The 16,533-nt window shown below is 43.1% G+C and overlaps 1 protein-coding gene across 1 annotated transcript in view; it reads left to right on the top strand.

The window, feature by feature from the left end:
* MYH9 (myosin heavy chain 9) overlaps positions 1-16,533 on the top strand; it is a 97,838-nt gene that overhangs the window by 48,849 nt on the left and 32,456 nt on the right. Inside the window, exons 7-15 of the mRNA XM_077829301.1 lie at positions 714-777; positions 1,475-1,573; positions 3,360-3,503; positions 5,532-5,627; positions 8,039-8,157; positions 9,740-9,892; positions 12,774-12,947; positions 13,556-13,729; positions 14,301-14,415. Of these exons, the coding sequence (XP_077685427.1) occupies positions 714-777; positions 1,475-1,573; positions 3,360-3,503; positions 5,532-5,627; positions 8,039-8,157; positions 9,740-9,892; positions 12,774-12,947; positions 13,556-13,729; positions 14,301-14,415 (1,138 nt within the window). The remainder of the gene's footprint in view (positions 1-713; positions 778-1,474; positions 1,574-3,359; positions 3,504-5,531; positions 5,628-8,038; positions 8,158-9,739; positions 9,893-12,773; positions 12,948-13,555; positions 13,730-14,300; positions 14,416-16,533) is intronic.

Below are 16,533 nucleotides of genomic sequence, written 5' to 3'. Positions count from 1 at the left end.
GAGAAGCCACTAGTTGAATGAGTTGTGGGAGTCTTGCTTTACTTTCGTGCCTGATATGCAGTCTTGGGATGTACTTTTCTGTAACTGGCTTCCCTTGAGTGAAACTGGGACACAGTTTTCACTTGTCAGTGAATTATCCATAAAGTACTGATGGGATTGAGTACCTGGTCTGCAAGATATTGAACCTTTGCCAGGACTCCCTGTGCCATTGTCTGTCTGTCAAATTCATTTTTCTCCCAAGGAGAGATTAGTGTCCCGTCTTGGATTAATTCTGGAGGGCAGCAGAAAGCTTCTAAGGGCCAGGGAAGCTACACTAGAAACCAAATTGAAGTGTAAATGGTTGAAGAGGGGCTGAGCTGTGGTGGTGGTCAATCTAGAATGCAGTCTCTGCTTATGGCACCTGGAACTGAGGTGGAGGGGATCCACTTCAGAATGAAACTTAACATGTTTCCTGATGCCTAGGCAATCTGAAATTCGATCTAATTTGATGGCCCTTTGACTCTCATAAGAGTAATTTATGGTGTCAAGGATGTTAAACTGCTCCATGATCAGTGAGTGTTTTGAGCTGGCTGGGCTTGTGGTCTGTTTAAAACTTGTCTTAGCTGGTAATTATGTTGTTTGGAGCAGAAAGGCCTATACTGGGACCTTTACCATTTTGCTCTAGCTGTGATAGCATAAGATAACACTAATATTTCTGCTAACCTCTTTCTCAGGGCAAGTTCATAAGAATCAACTTTGATGTCAATGGCTACATTGTTGGAGCCAATATTGAGACTTGTATCCTTTCCACGGAGCCACTTAATGGAAATAAATTATGGGGAGTGGTAACATGCATACCTAACTATCTACCTATATACAGCCAAATAGTGTCTGCTACCTTACAGCAATGAAGTCAGAGGGATCCATAGACTTCTGTCAACACCTGTCATCTTAGGCTAAAGAGATCCATGTTAAGATCTCTAGTTTCGTCTGCAAGTAAAAAGGGAATCTTATTTAAATGGTACAGCATTTCAGAACCTATGCTGGGGTTATAGCAAGAATCCCTTCTGGATGAAATAATTCTAATGTTATGGGATAGAAGTGGCGTTTTAAGCTGTGATACGCTGAGTAGACTTGGGAATCCATGACCCTTTCATCTTTTAACCAGGGGAAATGAGGACTGTGGCAAGTGTCTTTCCCCCCTATTTATTCACAACTCAATCTTGCATACTGGTCCTACCCTTGGAATGAGGATTAACTCAGGAGTCCAGAAGTACATCTTAAACTTAATCAGCCACTGAGGTTGTTGAAGGGTGGGTTGCTGTCAGCCTATGGCACTACCCAAAACTTTGAAAGGGCAATGCAGAGCACTAAGCTGCCTGTCACGCCAACCAATTTAAAGGGCACTGACACCAAATAGAACCTCCTTTCCTCAGATGAGAGTGGAATGGGAAGTTACTTGTTAGTCTCTCTGTTGTTCCTTTACTCTGTAAAGATCTCTTGGAGAAATCACGTGCAATCCGTCAAGCCAAAGACGAGCGAACCTTCCATATCTTCTACTATCTATTGTCTGGAGCAGGGGAGCACCTGAAAAGTGAGTACCTTGTGCTGTAACTAGAGTCCCTTTCCCCTAACTGCCAGATTGTTCCACACACTTGCAGTCTAGGCCCTATTATTTCCCCTCTTCCAAAGCCTGGAACTGCCTCCCACTGTTTTCTGACCAGGACCTCTCTTTTCAATCATCTCCTTAAAACTTTTTTTTCCTTCCTGAATTGGTACCCCTGCCAGTGATGTCTCCACACCCTTCCTTATCTGAACTATTGTCCCATGTTTAGTCTGCTCTAATAGAGTGCAGGTTCTTCAGGGCAGGAACAATCTTCTTATAAACTTGGCAATTAACAAAATACAGAATAACATTTGGCACCTATGCAGCACTAGGTGTGCCTGTGCTCTGTTAGCATAACACCTCAAGATCTCAATCTAACCTTCCTGTTAAGAAAGCAGTTTAAACTCACACCGTGGGAGAGGGCAGACAGACTGGAGAGGTGGGGGGCAGGGAGAGAACTCACTCCATAACCATCTGCACAGCGTTAATGGCAGAACATACTGTTCCCAGAGCTGGGTGGTGAACTCCATAACTGATTTGAAACAACAGGATACCTGAAAGTGGATGCACTTGCAGGACAGTCTCTTCTTCTAATGGAAGCAGGATCCAAGAACTGCTGGGGCTGCTTTGGCAGTGTGCCAGGGCGGGGGGGTGGGATGGAGGAAAGAGAAAAGTCTGGGCAGAAGAGCGTTCTGAGCTGTAACTACAGAAATGCTGCTACAAGAAAAACGTAAGACAACTGATCTAAACCTAAACCCTGGTTCACTCAGCAAGACTGTTTTCACTTGCTGGGGACAGGAAAAGAACTGAGGGACAGATCTTTAAAGGTAATCAGGCACCTAACCTGCTTAGGTGCTTTTGAAAAATCTCACTAGGCATCTATATGCATCTTTAGGCTCCTGAATACCTCTGAAAATCTGACCCTGAGGCTTTAGTGCAGAGGTCCCCAAAGTATAGGGTGTGCCCCCCTAGAGGGGCATGGAGGAACATTATGGGGGCGGGGATACAGTGAGGCCCAGGCCAGCCCTGCCCCCCACCAGGGTGGGGAGGGAATGCCACCCATCCCCTCCCTGCCCCAACTCTGCTCCGGTCCTGCCTGCAGTGACATCCCCGGCTCCCAGCCCTGCACCTGGCTCCATCCCCAGCCTCAGCACTGCTTCGTTCCTGGCCCTGCGCCAGCCCTGGCCACTGACTATGGCTACATTCCTGGACTTGGGCCAAGGCTGGGGGAAAGGCCCCCAGCTGCTGGCCCTTCCACCCCAGTCTTGACCCCTGGCCATGGCCCCCTTCTTGGCCCCAGACCCACCCCCAGATGCAGCTCCAGCCTCAGCCCCCTTACCCCTGCCTGTTCCCCTCTCTTCCGTCTCCTCCCCCAAGCCACGGCCCAGTGGCAGGAGGGGCATGCACATGGGTAAGGGGGGCATGGCCCGCCAAAGTTTGGGGACTGCTGCTTTAGTGAAAGAGGCCAGAAAAACAAAAGCTGTCTTGTCTTTGTCTCTGCTGGATATTTTTGACTTCCATGCTGATGGTTTGGCGGGGGTGGGAGGGGAGATGTTTGGGAGTGTTTTTTAAAGAAGCTGAAACTGGCAAATGTCGTCGTGAAAATCAAGACGGCAGGTGGTTATAACTGACTTTCTTAGAAGCGTGTACAAAGGAGGTAATTCATTTTTTGGTAGATTTGGGAAAGCATACATTCTTAACTGCCTAAAATAATGCTAGCTTGTTCTCTATAATGAAGGCTACAATCATTCCTTGTCTGTTCCTCCCCCTTAAGCTGATCTGCTGTTGGAGCCTTACAACAAGTACAGATTCCTTTCAAATGGGCATGTTACGATCCCGGGTCAGCAAGACAAGGATATGTTTCAGGAGACCCTGGAGGCAATGAAAATCATGAGCATCCCAGATGAGGAGCAGATAGGTATGGATCCGGTGAAGGGCTTGGAAATGCATGGGAAAGGGTTAAAAAGAATGGAACAGTCTGGTCCTATTCAAAACACATGAGGGGAAGGCAGCCTCTAGTATACCAATTACACAAGTCAATTAGTGATATCTGAGAAGCAAGCTGGCTGCTGGTGGTATGGGAGTGGTCCATCTCAAAATTCACGAGCATAACTTCAGCTAGTGCAGAATGCAGCAGGTCACTACACAAACTGCCATGTCCCATGCTTGTCCCAATCTGTTGGAGTGCTATACATAGTGCTTATCTGTAAAACCCTCATTGAGTTATCAAATGGGTGCCTATCATGGTGTTATCTCTAGCATTTGCTCTTCTCTGCGGTCTGCCAGAGGCAAGACTTGGCCTTCTATGGGATGTACTGCAAGATGTTCATTCACTCTAGATTTCTCAATATGTGACTTGGGCCCATCACCATAGGGGTATCTACTCCACCAATGGTTGGAGTCACTTAGTTGTGAACAGTGGCACAAAGCAGTGTACCTCTCTCCAGCTTACTGCATAGCTTGCTAACCAGAAAGTAATATTGTCCAACATCTAGATACCATAGTGATTGCCTTTTCTAAGGCACTTTCTGAAAGTGTTTTTTCCTCCATCTACTTTCTAAAGACTGGCCAAATCTCCGTTATTTTGTCTTCTCTCTAGAGTTTCAAACGTCTCAATTTAGTATCCTTTGTTCATCTTAGACTAAGTCCTCCTCCAGTTCCTAAATCTGTCAAGGAGGCTGGAACCAATGTGTGGGTGAAAAGACAACTCTGCACTGAGGTCTAGTTAGGGATTTGGCTACCTAATGTATGGCCAAAGAGATCTGATGTCCACTTCATAAGTTATGCTGTAGGGCACATCTTTACTGGCAAATGAAAGTGGTTCCATTAGCTCATTTGCAGAGGTGCATGGAATGCCATTTCCTCTCTGTTCCGGGTGTGAGATATGCTAAATGTTCTTTTAGGCTTATGAGAAACATACATATGGCAGCTGGTTGAACAGTACATTTGGTTTGAATGCAAAGTCTAAACACACTAACCATATTTTTAGTTGAGACAATATAAAAATAAGCTTTCTCTTTGAGTGCCAGGTCTCCAGATTCAGTCACTGGGCTGTCAGATTTCATGTCATGTCAATGGGAGCATGTGTGCTACTTTACAGATATTATTTCAGGACTGGCAGGAGAGGCTTTAGAGTAGCAGCCGTGTTAGTCTGTATTCGCAAAAAGAAAAGGTGTGTTTGTGGCACCTTTAGAGACTAACCAATTTATTTGAGCATAAGCTTTCGTGAGCTACATGCATCCGATGAAGTGAGCTGTAGCTCACGAAAGCTTATGTTCAAATACATTTGTTAGTCTAAGGTGCCACAAGTACTCCTTTTCTTTTTGTAGAGGCTTTGTTCACTGTGGATGTGTTTACAGACATGCTGTAAACTACCTAGTGCTATAGTAGGTAGAGAGGGAGACCACTTGAAGAGGAAGTAGTGACCAGTTAGTAGCTAACTATTTAGTACCACTAACAAACTTACTGTCAGTGAGTCTTGAGATGAAGATGGCATCAGATCAACACTTTTCTCAGTATTCCGTATTGAAAATTCTCCCTCTGTTCTAGCATCTGACGCTGATTCTTTGAAGGGCTAAGGGGGTGCTTCAGTATGTTGTCCACAGTGGTACAGGTACTTCAGTGGACATCAGGATACCTGCAGTCTGCCACGCTATGTATGTTCCAACAAATGGAGACGTTATAGCACTTGGGCTAGGGAGGTGAAAGTGTGCTGGATGAAAAGAACAAAGACCTGCCCAACCTTAACTGGCTCACACCCTAATATAGGCATGGCTTTGCCCTTTCAATGATTACTGTTACACAGTGGAAATTTTCATCCTCTTAATCTGATGCCTGAGGTGATCAGGGAAAAAGTCAGTGCATGCTGCTCATACCTGCCTTACACGTGTTGCTAATATGCAATTTTAATTCTTTCTAAATTTGACCTTTCTTTGCTCTATAAAAGGTCTGCTGAGAGTGATCTCGGGTGTTCTTCAGCTTGGCAACATAGTCTTCAAGAAAGAGCGCAACACAGACCAAGCCTCTATGCCAGACAATACAGGTAACCACACCCACAAAAACCACCAATACTTCTCCCTACAAGAGCTTCTTATCACACATGTAGGGGATAAGGGATCACCTTTGGAAAGTACAGAACTTTATAAAATGAGCCCAAGTTCTTTAACAAAACATAAATGTACAAATCATTTTATTCAGTGCCTAACTGCAGCCACCTTTGGGCAGGAATGTGGCAGTGTTCTTGTGCTGTTGGACAGGAAGTGAACATGGCAACTAGTTGAAACTGTGTTATGCTATTGCCATGTGATCTGAGTATTCACCTGTGGTCAGATGTATCAGAACACCTATAAAACCTATTCTCCACCAAAATTATGCCCCTTGCTCAAAGGATTTAAGGAAATATCCCTTCACAGTCTGTTTCAGTTAAAATTCTGCTTGATAAGGCTTGAATGGGCAGATTGGTGATGGGTAAATAATACATGTACCTTAGCTACAGGGTTCTCTCTGTAAATAGCTGTAATTAGCACCTTGTTAGTGCATGCTTGGGAGACTTCTCTCCATTGCTCCATTTAAAAAGGGTAAATGGGATGAGGGATGACCTGGGTAATTATAGGCCTCTCAGCCTGACATCAGTCCTGGGCAAGATCATGGAGCAATTTGATTAATATGTGACTCTATTAATAAAGAATTAAAAGAGGGTAATATAATTAATGCCAATCATCATGGGTTTATGGAAAATAGATCCTGTCAAACTAACTTGATATCTTTTTGTGATGAGACTACAAGTTTTGGTAATGGTGTTGATGTAATATTGTTAGATTTCTGTAAGGCATTTGACTTGGTACTGCATGACATTTTGATTAAAAAAATTAGAACTATATAAAATTGACATGGCGCACATTAAATGGATGAAAACCTGGTAGGTCTGAATGTAATTGTAAAAAGAGAATCATCAAGTGGGTGTGTTTTCTAGTGGTGCCCCACAGGGATCTGTTCTTGACTCTACAGTAATTGACACCTTTTGTCAATGACTTAGAAAAAAACACAAAATCATCACTGATAGTTTGCATGTGTCCCAAAAATTAAGGGAGTGGTAAATAATGCAGACATTTCACTGATAGAGCAATCTGGATTGTTTGGTAAACTGGGCATGAGCAAACAATTTGCACTGTAGTATGGCTACATGTAAACATATACATTTAGGAACAAAGAATACAGGATGGTGGGGGCTCTATCCTGGGGAAACGGTGACTTTGAACAAGTTTTGGGGCTCGTAGTGGATAATCAGCTGAACATGAGTTCCCAGTGTGATGCCACTGCCAAAAGGGCTTATGTGATCCTAGGATGCATAAATGGGAATCTAGAGTAGAAGGGAGGTTATTTTACCTCTGTGTTTGCAACCACTCCTGGAATACTCTGTCCATTTCTGATCCTTACAGTTCAAGAAGGATGTTGATAAATTGGAGAGGGTTCAGAGAAGAGCCAGGAGAATTATTAAAGGATTAGAAAACATGCATTAGAGCGATAGATTCAAGGAGCTCAATCTATTTAGCTTAACAAAGAGAAGGTTAAGGGGTGACTTGATTAGTCTATAAGTAACTACATGGTGAATAAATATTTAATAATGGGCTCTTCTAGCTAGCAAGAATGGTACAATATAATCCAATGGCTGAAGGCTGAAGCTAGACAAATTCAGACTTGAAATAAGGCATAAATGTAATAGAGTAATTAACCATTTGAACAATTTAACAAGGGTTATGGTGGATTCTCCATCACTGACTACTTTTAAATCAAGATGGGATGTTTCTTTAATAAAAAGAGTAGGAATTATTTGGGGAAGTTCTATGGCCTATGTTATGTAGAATGTCAGACTAGATGATCATAGTTCTGGACTTGGAATCGATGAATTATAGTAAGAGGCCAGTACACAGGAGGCTGCTGAGGACCTTTAAAATATAGACTTTGGATTATACCTTCAACCATTCTGTCATAATTTAGCAAATTCACTTCAAATGGTTTCCCTCCAGAGAGGAGAGAGGACCTTCTCACACCAGATGAAACATTCTTACACTGATTACAGTTGCCTGAAGAGGCCATTCAGCCGGTGTAGATAGGCTTATTAGCTGGGATTCCTTTTATATATTTCAGCTACTTGAATGCATCCTCAAAGTGGGTGCAGGCAGTTAACTTGATGGTGCCACTAGGCCAGTGGTCCTGTAATATCACCTAAAATTTACCCTTGTGTTTCCTGAAGCAATTTAACACGCTCCAGTGTTTTTAGGTCTCTTCTTTGATTGTCTCGTTAACCTGTTCAGTTAAGAGCTATTCCATGCTGGTATTTGACTCTCTCTAAGGGATAAATTGCTAGGAATATCTTTCTCCTTTTGTCATTTCCCTGTGAAGCAAAAGGAGCATTAAGGTGAACATCTCTTTGCTTCCTCTTCTCCTTTCTAGCTGCTCAGAAAGTATCCCACCTTTTGGGTATCAATGTGACAGACTTCACCAGGGGAATCTTAAGCCCTCGTATCAAGGTGGGACGAGACTATGTCCAGAAAGCTCAGACTAAAGAGCAGGTATGTGTTCTGCAGAAGTAAGTGAGCCCTTGTAATAACATGGTACTAAGATTATTGTATGCACTAAAGACTTCCATAGCCTCAGATAGCATCTTAATTGACTCAGATATGTAAGCAATTGAGTGTGGAAACTGCTTTAGTTTTTGCTCCTGTGATCTACAATATATAGAAGGTTGTGGTGGTGGTGCAGCAGAGTGAGGTAGCTCTTATTTCCCATGTATATTGACTGTGCGGCCTGTGATAAGGAAATATGAAAATGGCTCCCTGTCTCTAGGGAGTGAATTCCCTTTGGGGCTCTCAACGTCTTATCCAAAGCTGGCACATGGCAGTCAGCCTCTGTGGTAACTCCTTGTGGCCTGCCATGGCACTGTTCGCTCTGCCCCAGTTTCCCCGGGAAACTCCCTGGCAGTTGTCTCTCTGCATCACCTGGCAAGGCACCGGTAACCCATTTAGGTGATAGTCCCAAGTGCAACATAAACAAAAAGGGTCTTGTCTTGTGCCCTCCTGGGCTCGGTTCTTTCCCATTCTCCTGCAGAGCTCTGGTGCTCAGGGCTTGCTCCCTCTTCCAGGGCCAGTTACAAGAGCAAGCCAGCTTTCCTGTTGCAACTATCCCCAGTCCCCCCTCTAGGCTGTCTGTTTGAGAGTTATCCTTTTCTAGAGCCTACTAGAGAAGTCAGCTACCCTTCTGCACCTTGTCTCTCCCAGATGAGTTCTCTCGGGCCTTCATAGAAGCACCTAGCTGGGATGGGGCCAATGGGTAACAATTAAATGGAGCCATCTGTTCCCTAGCCCAGTAAAGGGCCAGTCAGCTTGTAACATGGCATTTCCTACACATTAGGTGCAAAGATAGTGATACTCATACTCACCCTCAGTGTTGACAATTGCCCTGTGGCTTCTCTGAGTACAGAAATTTAGTTGTAAAATGGAGCAGACCATGCTAGGCCTTTACCTTGGCTATATGTGGCAATTGACCTAGAAACTGGCTGCCTCTGCCGAAGGGCTATCAGGCCTGCACTCTGTGTAGTATCACTTCTCAACTTGCCCTGTGATGAACACTTCAGTGTGGTCTCTGTGTGCTATAAAAATGTCCTCTTTAGAAGTGAGGTGATGGGAAGGAAGGATACCAATCAGATTCTATAAATCATCTTTGAGGTGCCCTCCCATTTCAATATACAACTCTCTGCCTCTGATGTGGGAATTTGACCTTCCAGGAAGAGGGGCATTGAGAAAACAAGCTCCAGACTCAACAAATACCTATGGTTCCCTTATGGAACCCTGAAAAGTCACCATGGTAGTCATTGACCTTTATGAGAGGACTAGACAGAATTTCCCCTTTGGAGTACCTGGTATTGGCTCCTGCCAGAGGCAAGATGTTGGAATTGGGATTTGGACTCTGATCCAGTATGGCAAGTCCTCCATTCATTATTGAGTCCCTCCTGTTCATCTGGAAGAGTCTGCAAAATGACTGACTCATTCACTAAGCCAGTCAGGTCACTGACTTCAACCTGAGTCTCCAGTGTGCCAGATTACTGAGCTATTCAGTTTTGGATTACAATATAACTCTTGTTTCCTTCCTACTCAGGCTGACTTTGCCATCGAGGCACTGGCCAAAGCCACTTATGAGCGTATGTTCCGTTGGCTGGTGATGCGCATCAACAAGGCCCTGGATAAGACCAAAAGGCAGGGAGCATCCTTCATAGGAATCCTTGACATTGCCGGCTTTGAGATTTTTGAAGTAAGGAGGTATTCTATTCCTGCATACAGTGCAACATGTTCCTGTGCCCTTGCTCCTTGGCAGAATATCACTGAGGTCTGGGGAAAACAAGTCCAGTTCAGTCTTGAAAAGGGTCTAATCTTTCTTAGTGGGGAACCTCACTGCCCCACTAATTGGCTAGTTTCTAGGTGTTATTTCAAAAGGTTAAATTCTTTAGTATTTCAAATTTGTTGCAAATATTTAAATTACCTATAATATGTTCTGAGGCTCTCCTCGTTTCTGGATTGGGCATTGTGGATACCACGGTAACCATCTGTATGGTTCTGTATCTCTTGATTTCCTCCTATAGATCAGAGTCCAAATGTATGTTAGCTTTAGGCTGAAGTTTAATGACTTTTGGTGTCTCTTGCAATGTGGAATTTAAGGGCCACTGTCAACTTGAATGTTTTGAAATTGACTAAAAATGTTTCAGAACACTAAAGGATGATCTGTTGAAGTTTTTCCAAAAGATGTGCTTTAGGAATTTTAGGAAAGTTCTATGGTCTGTTATGCAGGAGGTCAGACTGGATGATTACAATGATGGAATGAGAATAATCAGTTGGACACAGTAGTACCAGGATACAAAATGTATCGGAAGCACAGAACAGGTTATGCTGGTGTGGAAGTGGCACTATGTGAAAGAAAGCGTAGAATCAAATGGAGTAAAAATCTTAAATGAACCAAACTGTGCCATAGAATCTCTATTGATAATTCCATGCTTGACTGCTAAAAATATAGCAATAGGGATATACTATCAACCACCTGACTAGGATGGTGATAGTGACTGAAATGCTCAGGGAGTTTAGAGAGGCTATAAAAATAAACTCAATAATAATGAGGGATTTCAACTATCCCCATGTTGACTGCGTACGTGGCACCTCAGGATGGGATACAGAGAGAGTTTCTTGACACCTTAAATGACTGCTTCTTGGAGAAGCTAATGCTGGAACCCATAAGAGGAGAGGCAATTCTTGATTTAGTCTCAAGTAGAGCACAGGATCTGGTCCAAGAGGTGAATATAGCTGAATCGCTTGGTTATCAGTTAGTGACCAAAACAAAATTTAACATCCCGGGGCGGGGGACACCAAAGCAGGTCACCATGGTAGCATTTAATTTCAGAAAGGGAACTACACAAAAATGAGGAAGTTAGTTAAATAGAAATTAAAAGGTACAGTGTCAAAAGTGAAATCCCTGCAAGCTGCATGGGAACTTTTTCAAGACACCATAATAGCTGCTCAATTTAAATGTACACCCCACATTAAAAAACACAGTAAGAGGACCAATGGCAAAATTGCAGACGATACAAAACTCCTCAAGATAAGTCCAAAGCAGACTGTGAAGAGTTACAAAGCTGGGTGACTGGGCAACAAAATGGCAGATGAAATTCAGTGTTGATAAATGTAAAGTAATGCATGTTGGAAAACATAATCCCTACTATACATATAAAATGATGGTGTCTAAATTGGCTATTACCACCCAAGAGAGGGATCTTGGAGTCATTGGGGATAGCTCTCTGAAAACATCATCTCAGTGTGCAGTGGCAGTCAAAAAAGCAAACAATGTTGGGAATCATTAGTAAAGGGATAGATAAGACAGAAAATATCATACTGCCTCTATATAAATCCATGGTATGCCCACATCTTGCATGCTGCATGCAGATCTAGTCACCCCATCGCAAAGAGGATATGTTGGAATTGGAAAAGGTACAGAAAAGGGCAACAAAAATAATTAGGGGTATGGAACAGCTTCCTTATGAAGAGAGATTAATAAGACTTGGATTTTTCAGCATGGAAAAGAGATGATGGGGTTTTGGGGGGGAATATGATAGGTCTATAAAATCATGACTGGTGTAGAGAAGGTAAATAAGGACATGTTTTACTTCTCATAACACAAGAACTAGTGGTCATCAAATGAAATGAATAGGCAGTGGGTTTAAATCAAACAAAAGGAAGTATTTCTTCACATAATGCGCAATCAACCTGTGGAACTCTACCAGAGGATGTTGTGAAGGCCAAGATTATAACAGGGCTCAAGAAAACTAGATAAGTTCATGAAAGATAGGTCCATCAGTGGCTCTTAGCCAGCATGGGCAGGGATGGTGTCTCTGGCTTCTGTGTGCCAGAAGCTGGGAATGGGCAACAGAGGATGGATGGTTTGATTGCCTGTTCTATCCGTTCCCTCTGAAACGCCTGGCATTGGGCACTGTCAGAAGACAGGATACTGGGTTAGATGGTCTGACCCAGTATTGCCATTCTTATGTCACTTCTGGTCTTGGATTCTATGAAGTGCTGCTAAAAATATTCTTAGAAGCAAGGGAGAGTGGATCAGATGCAAACATCAGACATTTTGTAGCCTATGTGCATTCCTGCCTGTCAGCCTGTTCAGCAACATGCGGGTAAGGCATCCCAGCTCCAGAACTCCTTCCTAGGACCTGCAGAAGTCTCTAGAGAGTGAAGAATACCCTCTCCCATGTGACCCCAGGTTCCCATTGCTCCGTGAGCAAAAACTTGGTGGGGAGGGTCAGGAGAAGAGGGAAGGGTCTAGGTTCCCATTGCTCCCCAGATCTATTAAGGGAGCTCCCAACTTTGAGGTTGTGGGAAAAGGGGAGACCTTGCTGGTCCCAGATTGCTGCAGTTTCTCAACTCTTCTGCTGTATTGTAGAGTGTATAAGTGATGCTCTTGTATAACTGAGCTATTGACATGGTGCTACCGGATGTACAGCGTACACAGAACATTTTTTGTCAAATTAATTTCTTATAGAAGTGATCCTAAATGGTAATAGAAAAATAGTAAGTAAATCTTCTAACAAAGGTGACCATTCAAGTGGTGTCCCTCTAACTTCTCCCCTTTTTCTCCCTGTTAGCTGAACTCATTTGAACAGCTGTGTATTAACTACACAAATGAGAAGTTGCAGCAACTCTTCAATCATACCATGTTCATTCTGGAACAAGAGGAGTACCAGCGGGAGGGCATAGAATGGAACTTCATTGACTTTGGCCTGGACCTACAGCCCTGCATCGAGCTCATAGAGAAGCCGGTAAAAATACAATGTGCACACCCTTTCTGAGCAGCAAGGAGAGGCTGCATTACATGCTTTTTTTGCCTTCTGTGCTATCATGCATACAGCCTCTTGGACAGTTTGGGGACTGGCCTTCCAGTTCCTGCAATCCTTTAAGTGATTTTACTTAGATGTGAACATGGGCACTTATTTCCATCTTACTTCCAAATAATATACTGCTGATCAGATATACCAGTACCCATTCCTAAATTAATGTGCTTTGTGCAATCTCCTGCAATGACCTTCTGTATTTTAATGCCCTTTGTCTACACTTGTAAGGAGAGTGGCCAAGTAGCTTTTCTCCTTCCATTACAAAAGCATTCTGTCACCTAAGGCTCCCTAGACAATCCTAGTCTTGTATGGGGGCCTTACTAGTGAAAGGGACACTCCAGAATCCAGGGGAAATAACAGAATCTGGGGAGTTACAGGTGATATTCTGTGATTAGCCATTTCTGTATTATTGGGGATCTGGTTTTAATACAGCTGCTTTTGGTGGCTGGGTATTTTTTTCTGAAGTGTTTTAATGTTGGCAGTAGGGCTGATTTGTGTCTTTTTTTTGAGATGTTCTGGTATATCCCTTGTGTTAGGCGGGGCCCCCTGGTATATTGGCTTTGCTGGATGAAGAGTGCTGGTTCCCAAAAGCGACTGACAGAAGCTTTGTGGAAAAGGTGGTGCAGGAACAAGGCAACCACCCCAAATTCCAGAAGCCAAAACAGCTGAAAGACAAAGCTGACTTCTGCATTATTCACTATGCTGGCAAGGTAAGACTCATGGAGGCTGCTGTGTGGAGTGAATCCAGAACATACTGCTGGACTCTTCCACAAATCTAACTAGAATTCTGATGCTTCACACACCAATGAAAGAAGTTTCTATAATTTCTCAGGTATCTGACCAAGGTGACCCTACCAAATGCATCCTCCTTGTGGGCTAGGAGGACTTGCCTACAAAATAGTAGGTGTAAACATTGCTAGACTCAAACTCCAAACTGAGACTAGGATGACCTACCTCGAATATTTGTTCACCAAGAGTCAACAAGTTGAGTGATGCTCCACTTCTGTTGAGTGACGCTCCCAAGGTGGTGCATACTGGTATTGCAGCCTCACTCCTAGCTCTTAACAGCACATACTATAGCAATTCAACTGGATTCTGCAGATGTGCTCACTAGGTACCTCAGAGCAGGCAGAGTGGGGGGTAGAGGGTCAGACCCACAAACACTGTCTATTAACCACATCCTTAATGTTGGGTTTTAGACTTGTGCAGGATCCTACTAGATCCTGCATTCTTAGAAACCCTCAGTCAATTTCTTGGTGACTGACATGATTCTTTCCTTAGGTGGATTACAAAGCAGATGAGTGGCTGATGAAGAACATGGATCCTCTGAATGATAACGTTGCTACTCTTCTCCACCAGTCCTCGGACAAGTTTGTGTCTGAGCTGTGGAAAGATGGTATGTGATTAAACCTCTTTCCTGTTAGCAGTTTTTACTAGAAGAATTGACCTTTAACATCATTTGATATCTGATAAAACTCTACAACAAGATGTGCTGCTTTTCCCCCTTAGAATGAGAACAGAGATCAGCATGATCTGGAATTGAGCCCTGCGTGGGACTATTTTTTTTAATTCTGACGCGCAAAACTCACTCCCATCTGCTCCTGCAGTGTTTCTTGCATTTTTATCCTGTTCCTACCTGCAAAAACCTTAGATCCTGCAAGAGAGACAGATTTCCCCCATGCTACTAAAAACAAAACAAGAAATTGGTTGTTATAGATAATAGAATTCAGAGTTTTTAACCACTAAGAGTAAAACTTCTTGCTTAAACCCCGTAAAAATACTTTTAACTCCTTTTATAATTGACATCAAATCTTTCTATCCATTGCTTAAAAAACATTTTAATACTTAAACTTTAAAAAAAGAAACTTGCTGTACATTGCTGAAATTCTATTTGACACACTGACTAGAGATTTAGTATTTACTGTAATCTTGTAGTTTTTGTTTTTGGGGTGGGAGTATATTTTTGTCCCATCCAATCCCGCCTACAACAAAGTATGTTTTACTTGCTCCCACTGTTATGGCAGCGGGACCCAAGGGATCTCAGTCCCACTGCAGGGCTCTAATCTGGAACTTGCTATCTGCTTGCTTTGCTTAGGCAACAATACTGCACAAGAGAAATATCCCCTCCAGCTGAAATGAGGGGTTGCCATTCATTGGCGTATAGTCTGGTGCATGCACTGCAGCTACTTCTCTAACCAAGGAATCCCAGGCTAAAATCTGAATCTGCCAACATGTAGCCGGTAGCTACAACCTTCAAAGATGACATCTCAGAGGGTGAAACAATATAGTTAATTCTGTCACTAGTGTGTTCTTGCTGCAGTGTCATTAGGTATTTTACTCTTTCCTCTTTGGATGTGTTTGTTGCTTTTGACTCTTACTGTTACTATCGCTTTTTTTTCCCTTGGGTTTTCTTTGACGTCTCTGTCTGTTGCAGAGATGCAGAACGTTCAGAGAGCCTATTTCTATCAACACTTTCCTATTCTTCATCTAGAACCAGGTGACTGAGAAACCCGGCTGTCGTGTCGTGTGTAACGCATCCTAGAGCCATGCAAGAAATGCTTCCGTTAATTCTTCTGTCCCTTTGCCACTCCTGCTTCTCTCTTTGTTCAGTTCCTTTGCTTCATGCTAGTAACCCCTCTTGGGCTTGAAAAACAAAAGCAAAGCTCATCTTGCAGTGAGATACTTGAAAATGCAGGCACATCCATGTGCTATCCATGCACTCCTCAGACCTGCATAGGAACAGTTAGAAAGGAAACCTAGGAATAGCCAAAAAGCAAACATTTCCATCACCTGTTTGAATACAGACACAGTGATGCAGCATTTCAGTGCAGGATTTTGAGGGATGGTTTCTGAGATGGTACCTATAAAAACAGAACTTCAGCTGAATAGTACTCTGGCGGAATGATTTGACTTCAGCTGCTAACCATTTGAGAATTACTTCGAGACCAAGTCTCATGTGACTTGTTCTGCATGGAAAATGGCCTGTCTAGTGAATGCTGTACTGCATCAGGCTTGCAGAATTCATTAAATGACAGAATGCAGCTGAGCAGTCCCCATGTACTGTTCCTAGCTGAAGCTTCTGTCTTAAATGATTGTCATTTTTACTGTTTTCATGTAGACTGTAGGGATCAAGAGTTTAAGAGGATTGTTCCAGCTAGAATCTGGGATACTGTAGGGATCAAGAGTTTAAGAGGATTGTTCCAGCTAGAATCTGGGATACTGTTATGATGTCATCCAGAAACATAGCCTTTTTCTCCCTAATTAGAAATACTTGACCCTATTTTTAGCAGCTGTTGTAGGGGTGGCAGATTGTAACGTTGCCTTTGCTGAATAGCAGAGCCTGCCTCTTTGTGGGGTGTCTCATCTTACCAACAAGTTTTTTTTTACCCCAAAGCAAGGTTGTACTCAAATTAAATATATCTTCTTGGAGTGATTTTTCCCTGCCCATTGACATGGTAATAGCTGTTACCTGGCATCTAAACTTGGGATTCTAAGATCAGAGAAGCAATGATGC

The sequence above is a fragment of the Eretmochelys imbricata genome, chromosome 1 (assembly GCF_965152235.1).
Source record: "Eretmochelys imbricata isolate rEreImb1 chromosome 1, rEreImb1.hap1, whole genome shotgun sequence".
In the NCBI taxonomy this organism is placed as follows: Eukaryota; Metazoa; Chordata; order Testudines; family Cheloniidae; genus Eretmochelys; species Eretmochelys imbricata.
The sequence above is the reverse complement of the archived record's forward strand: the minus strand, read 5'-3'. Positions and strand labels throughout refer to the sequence as shown.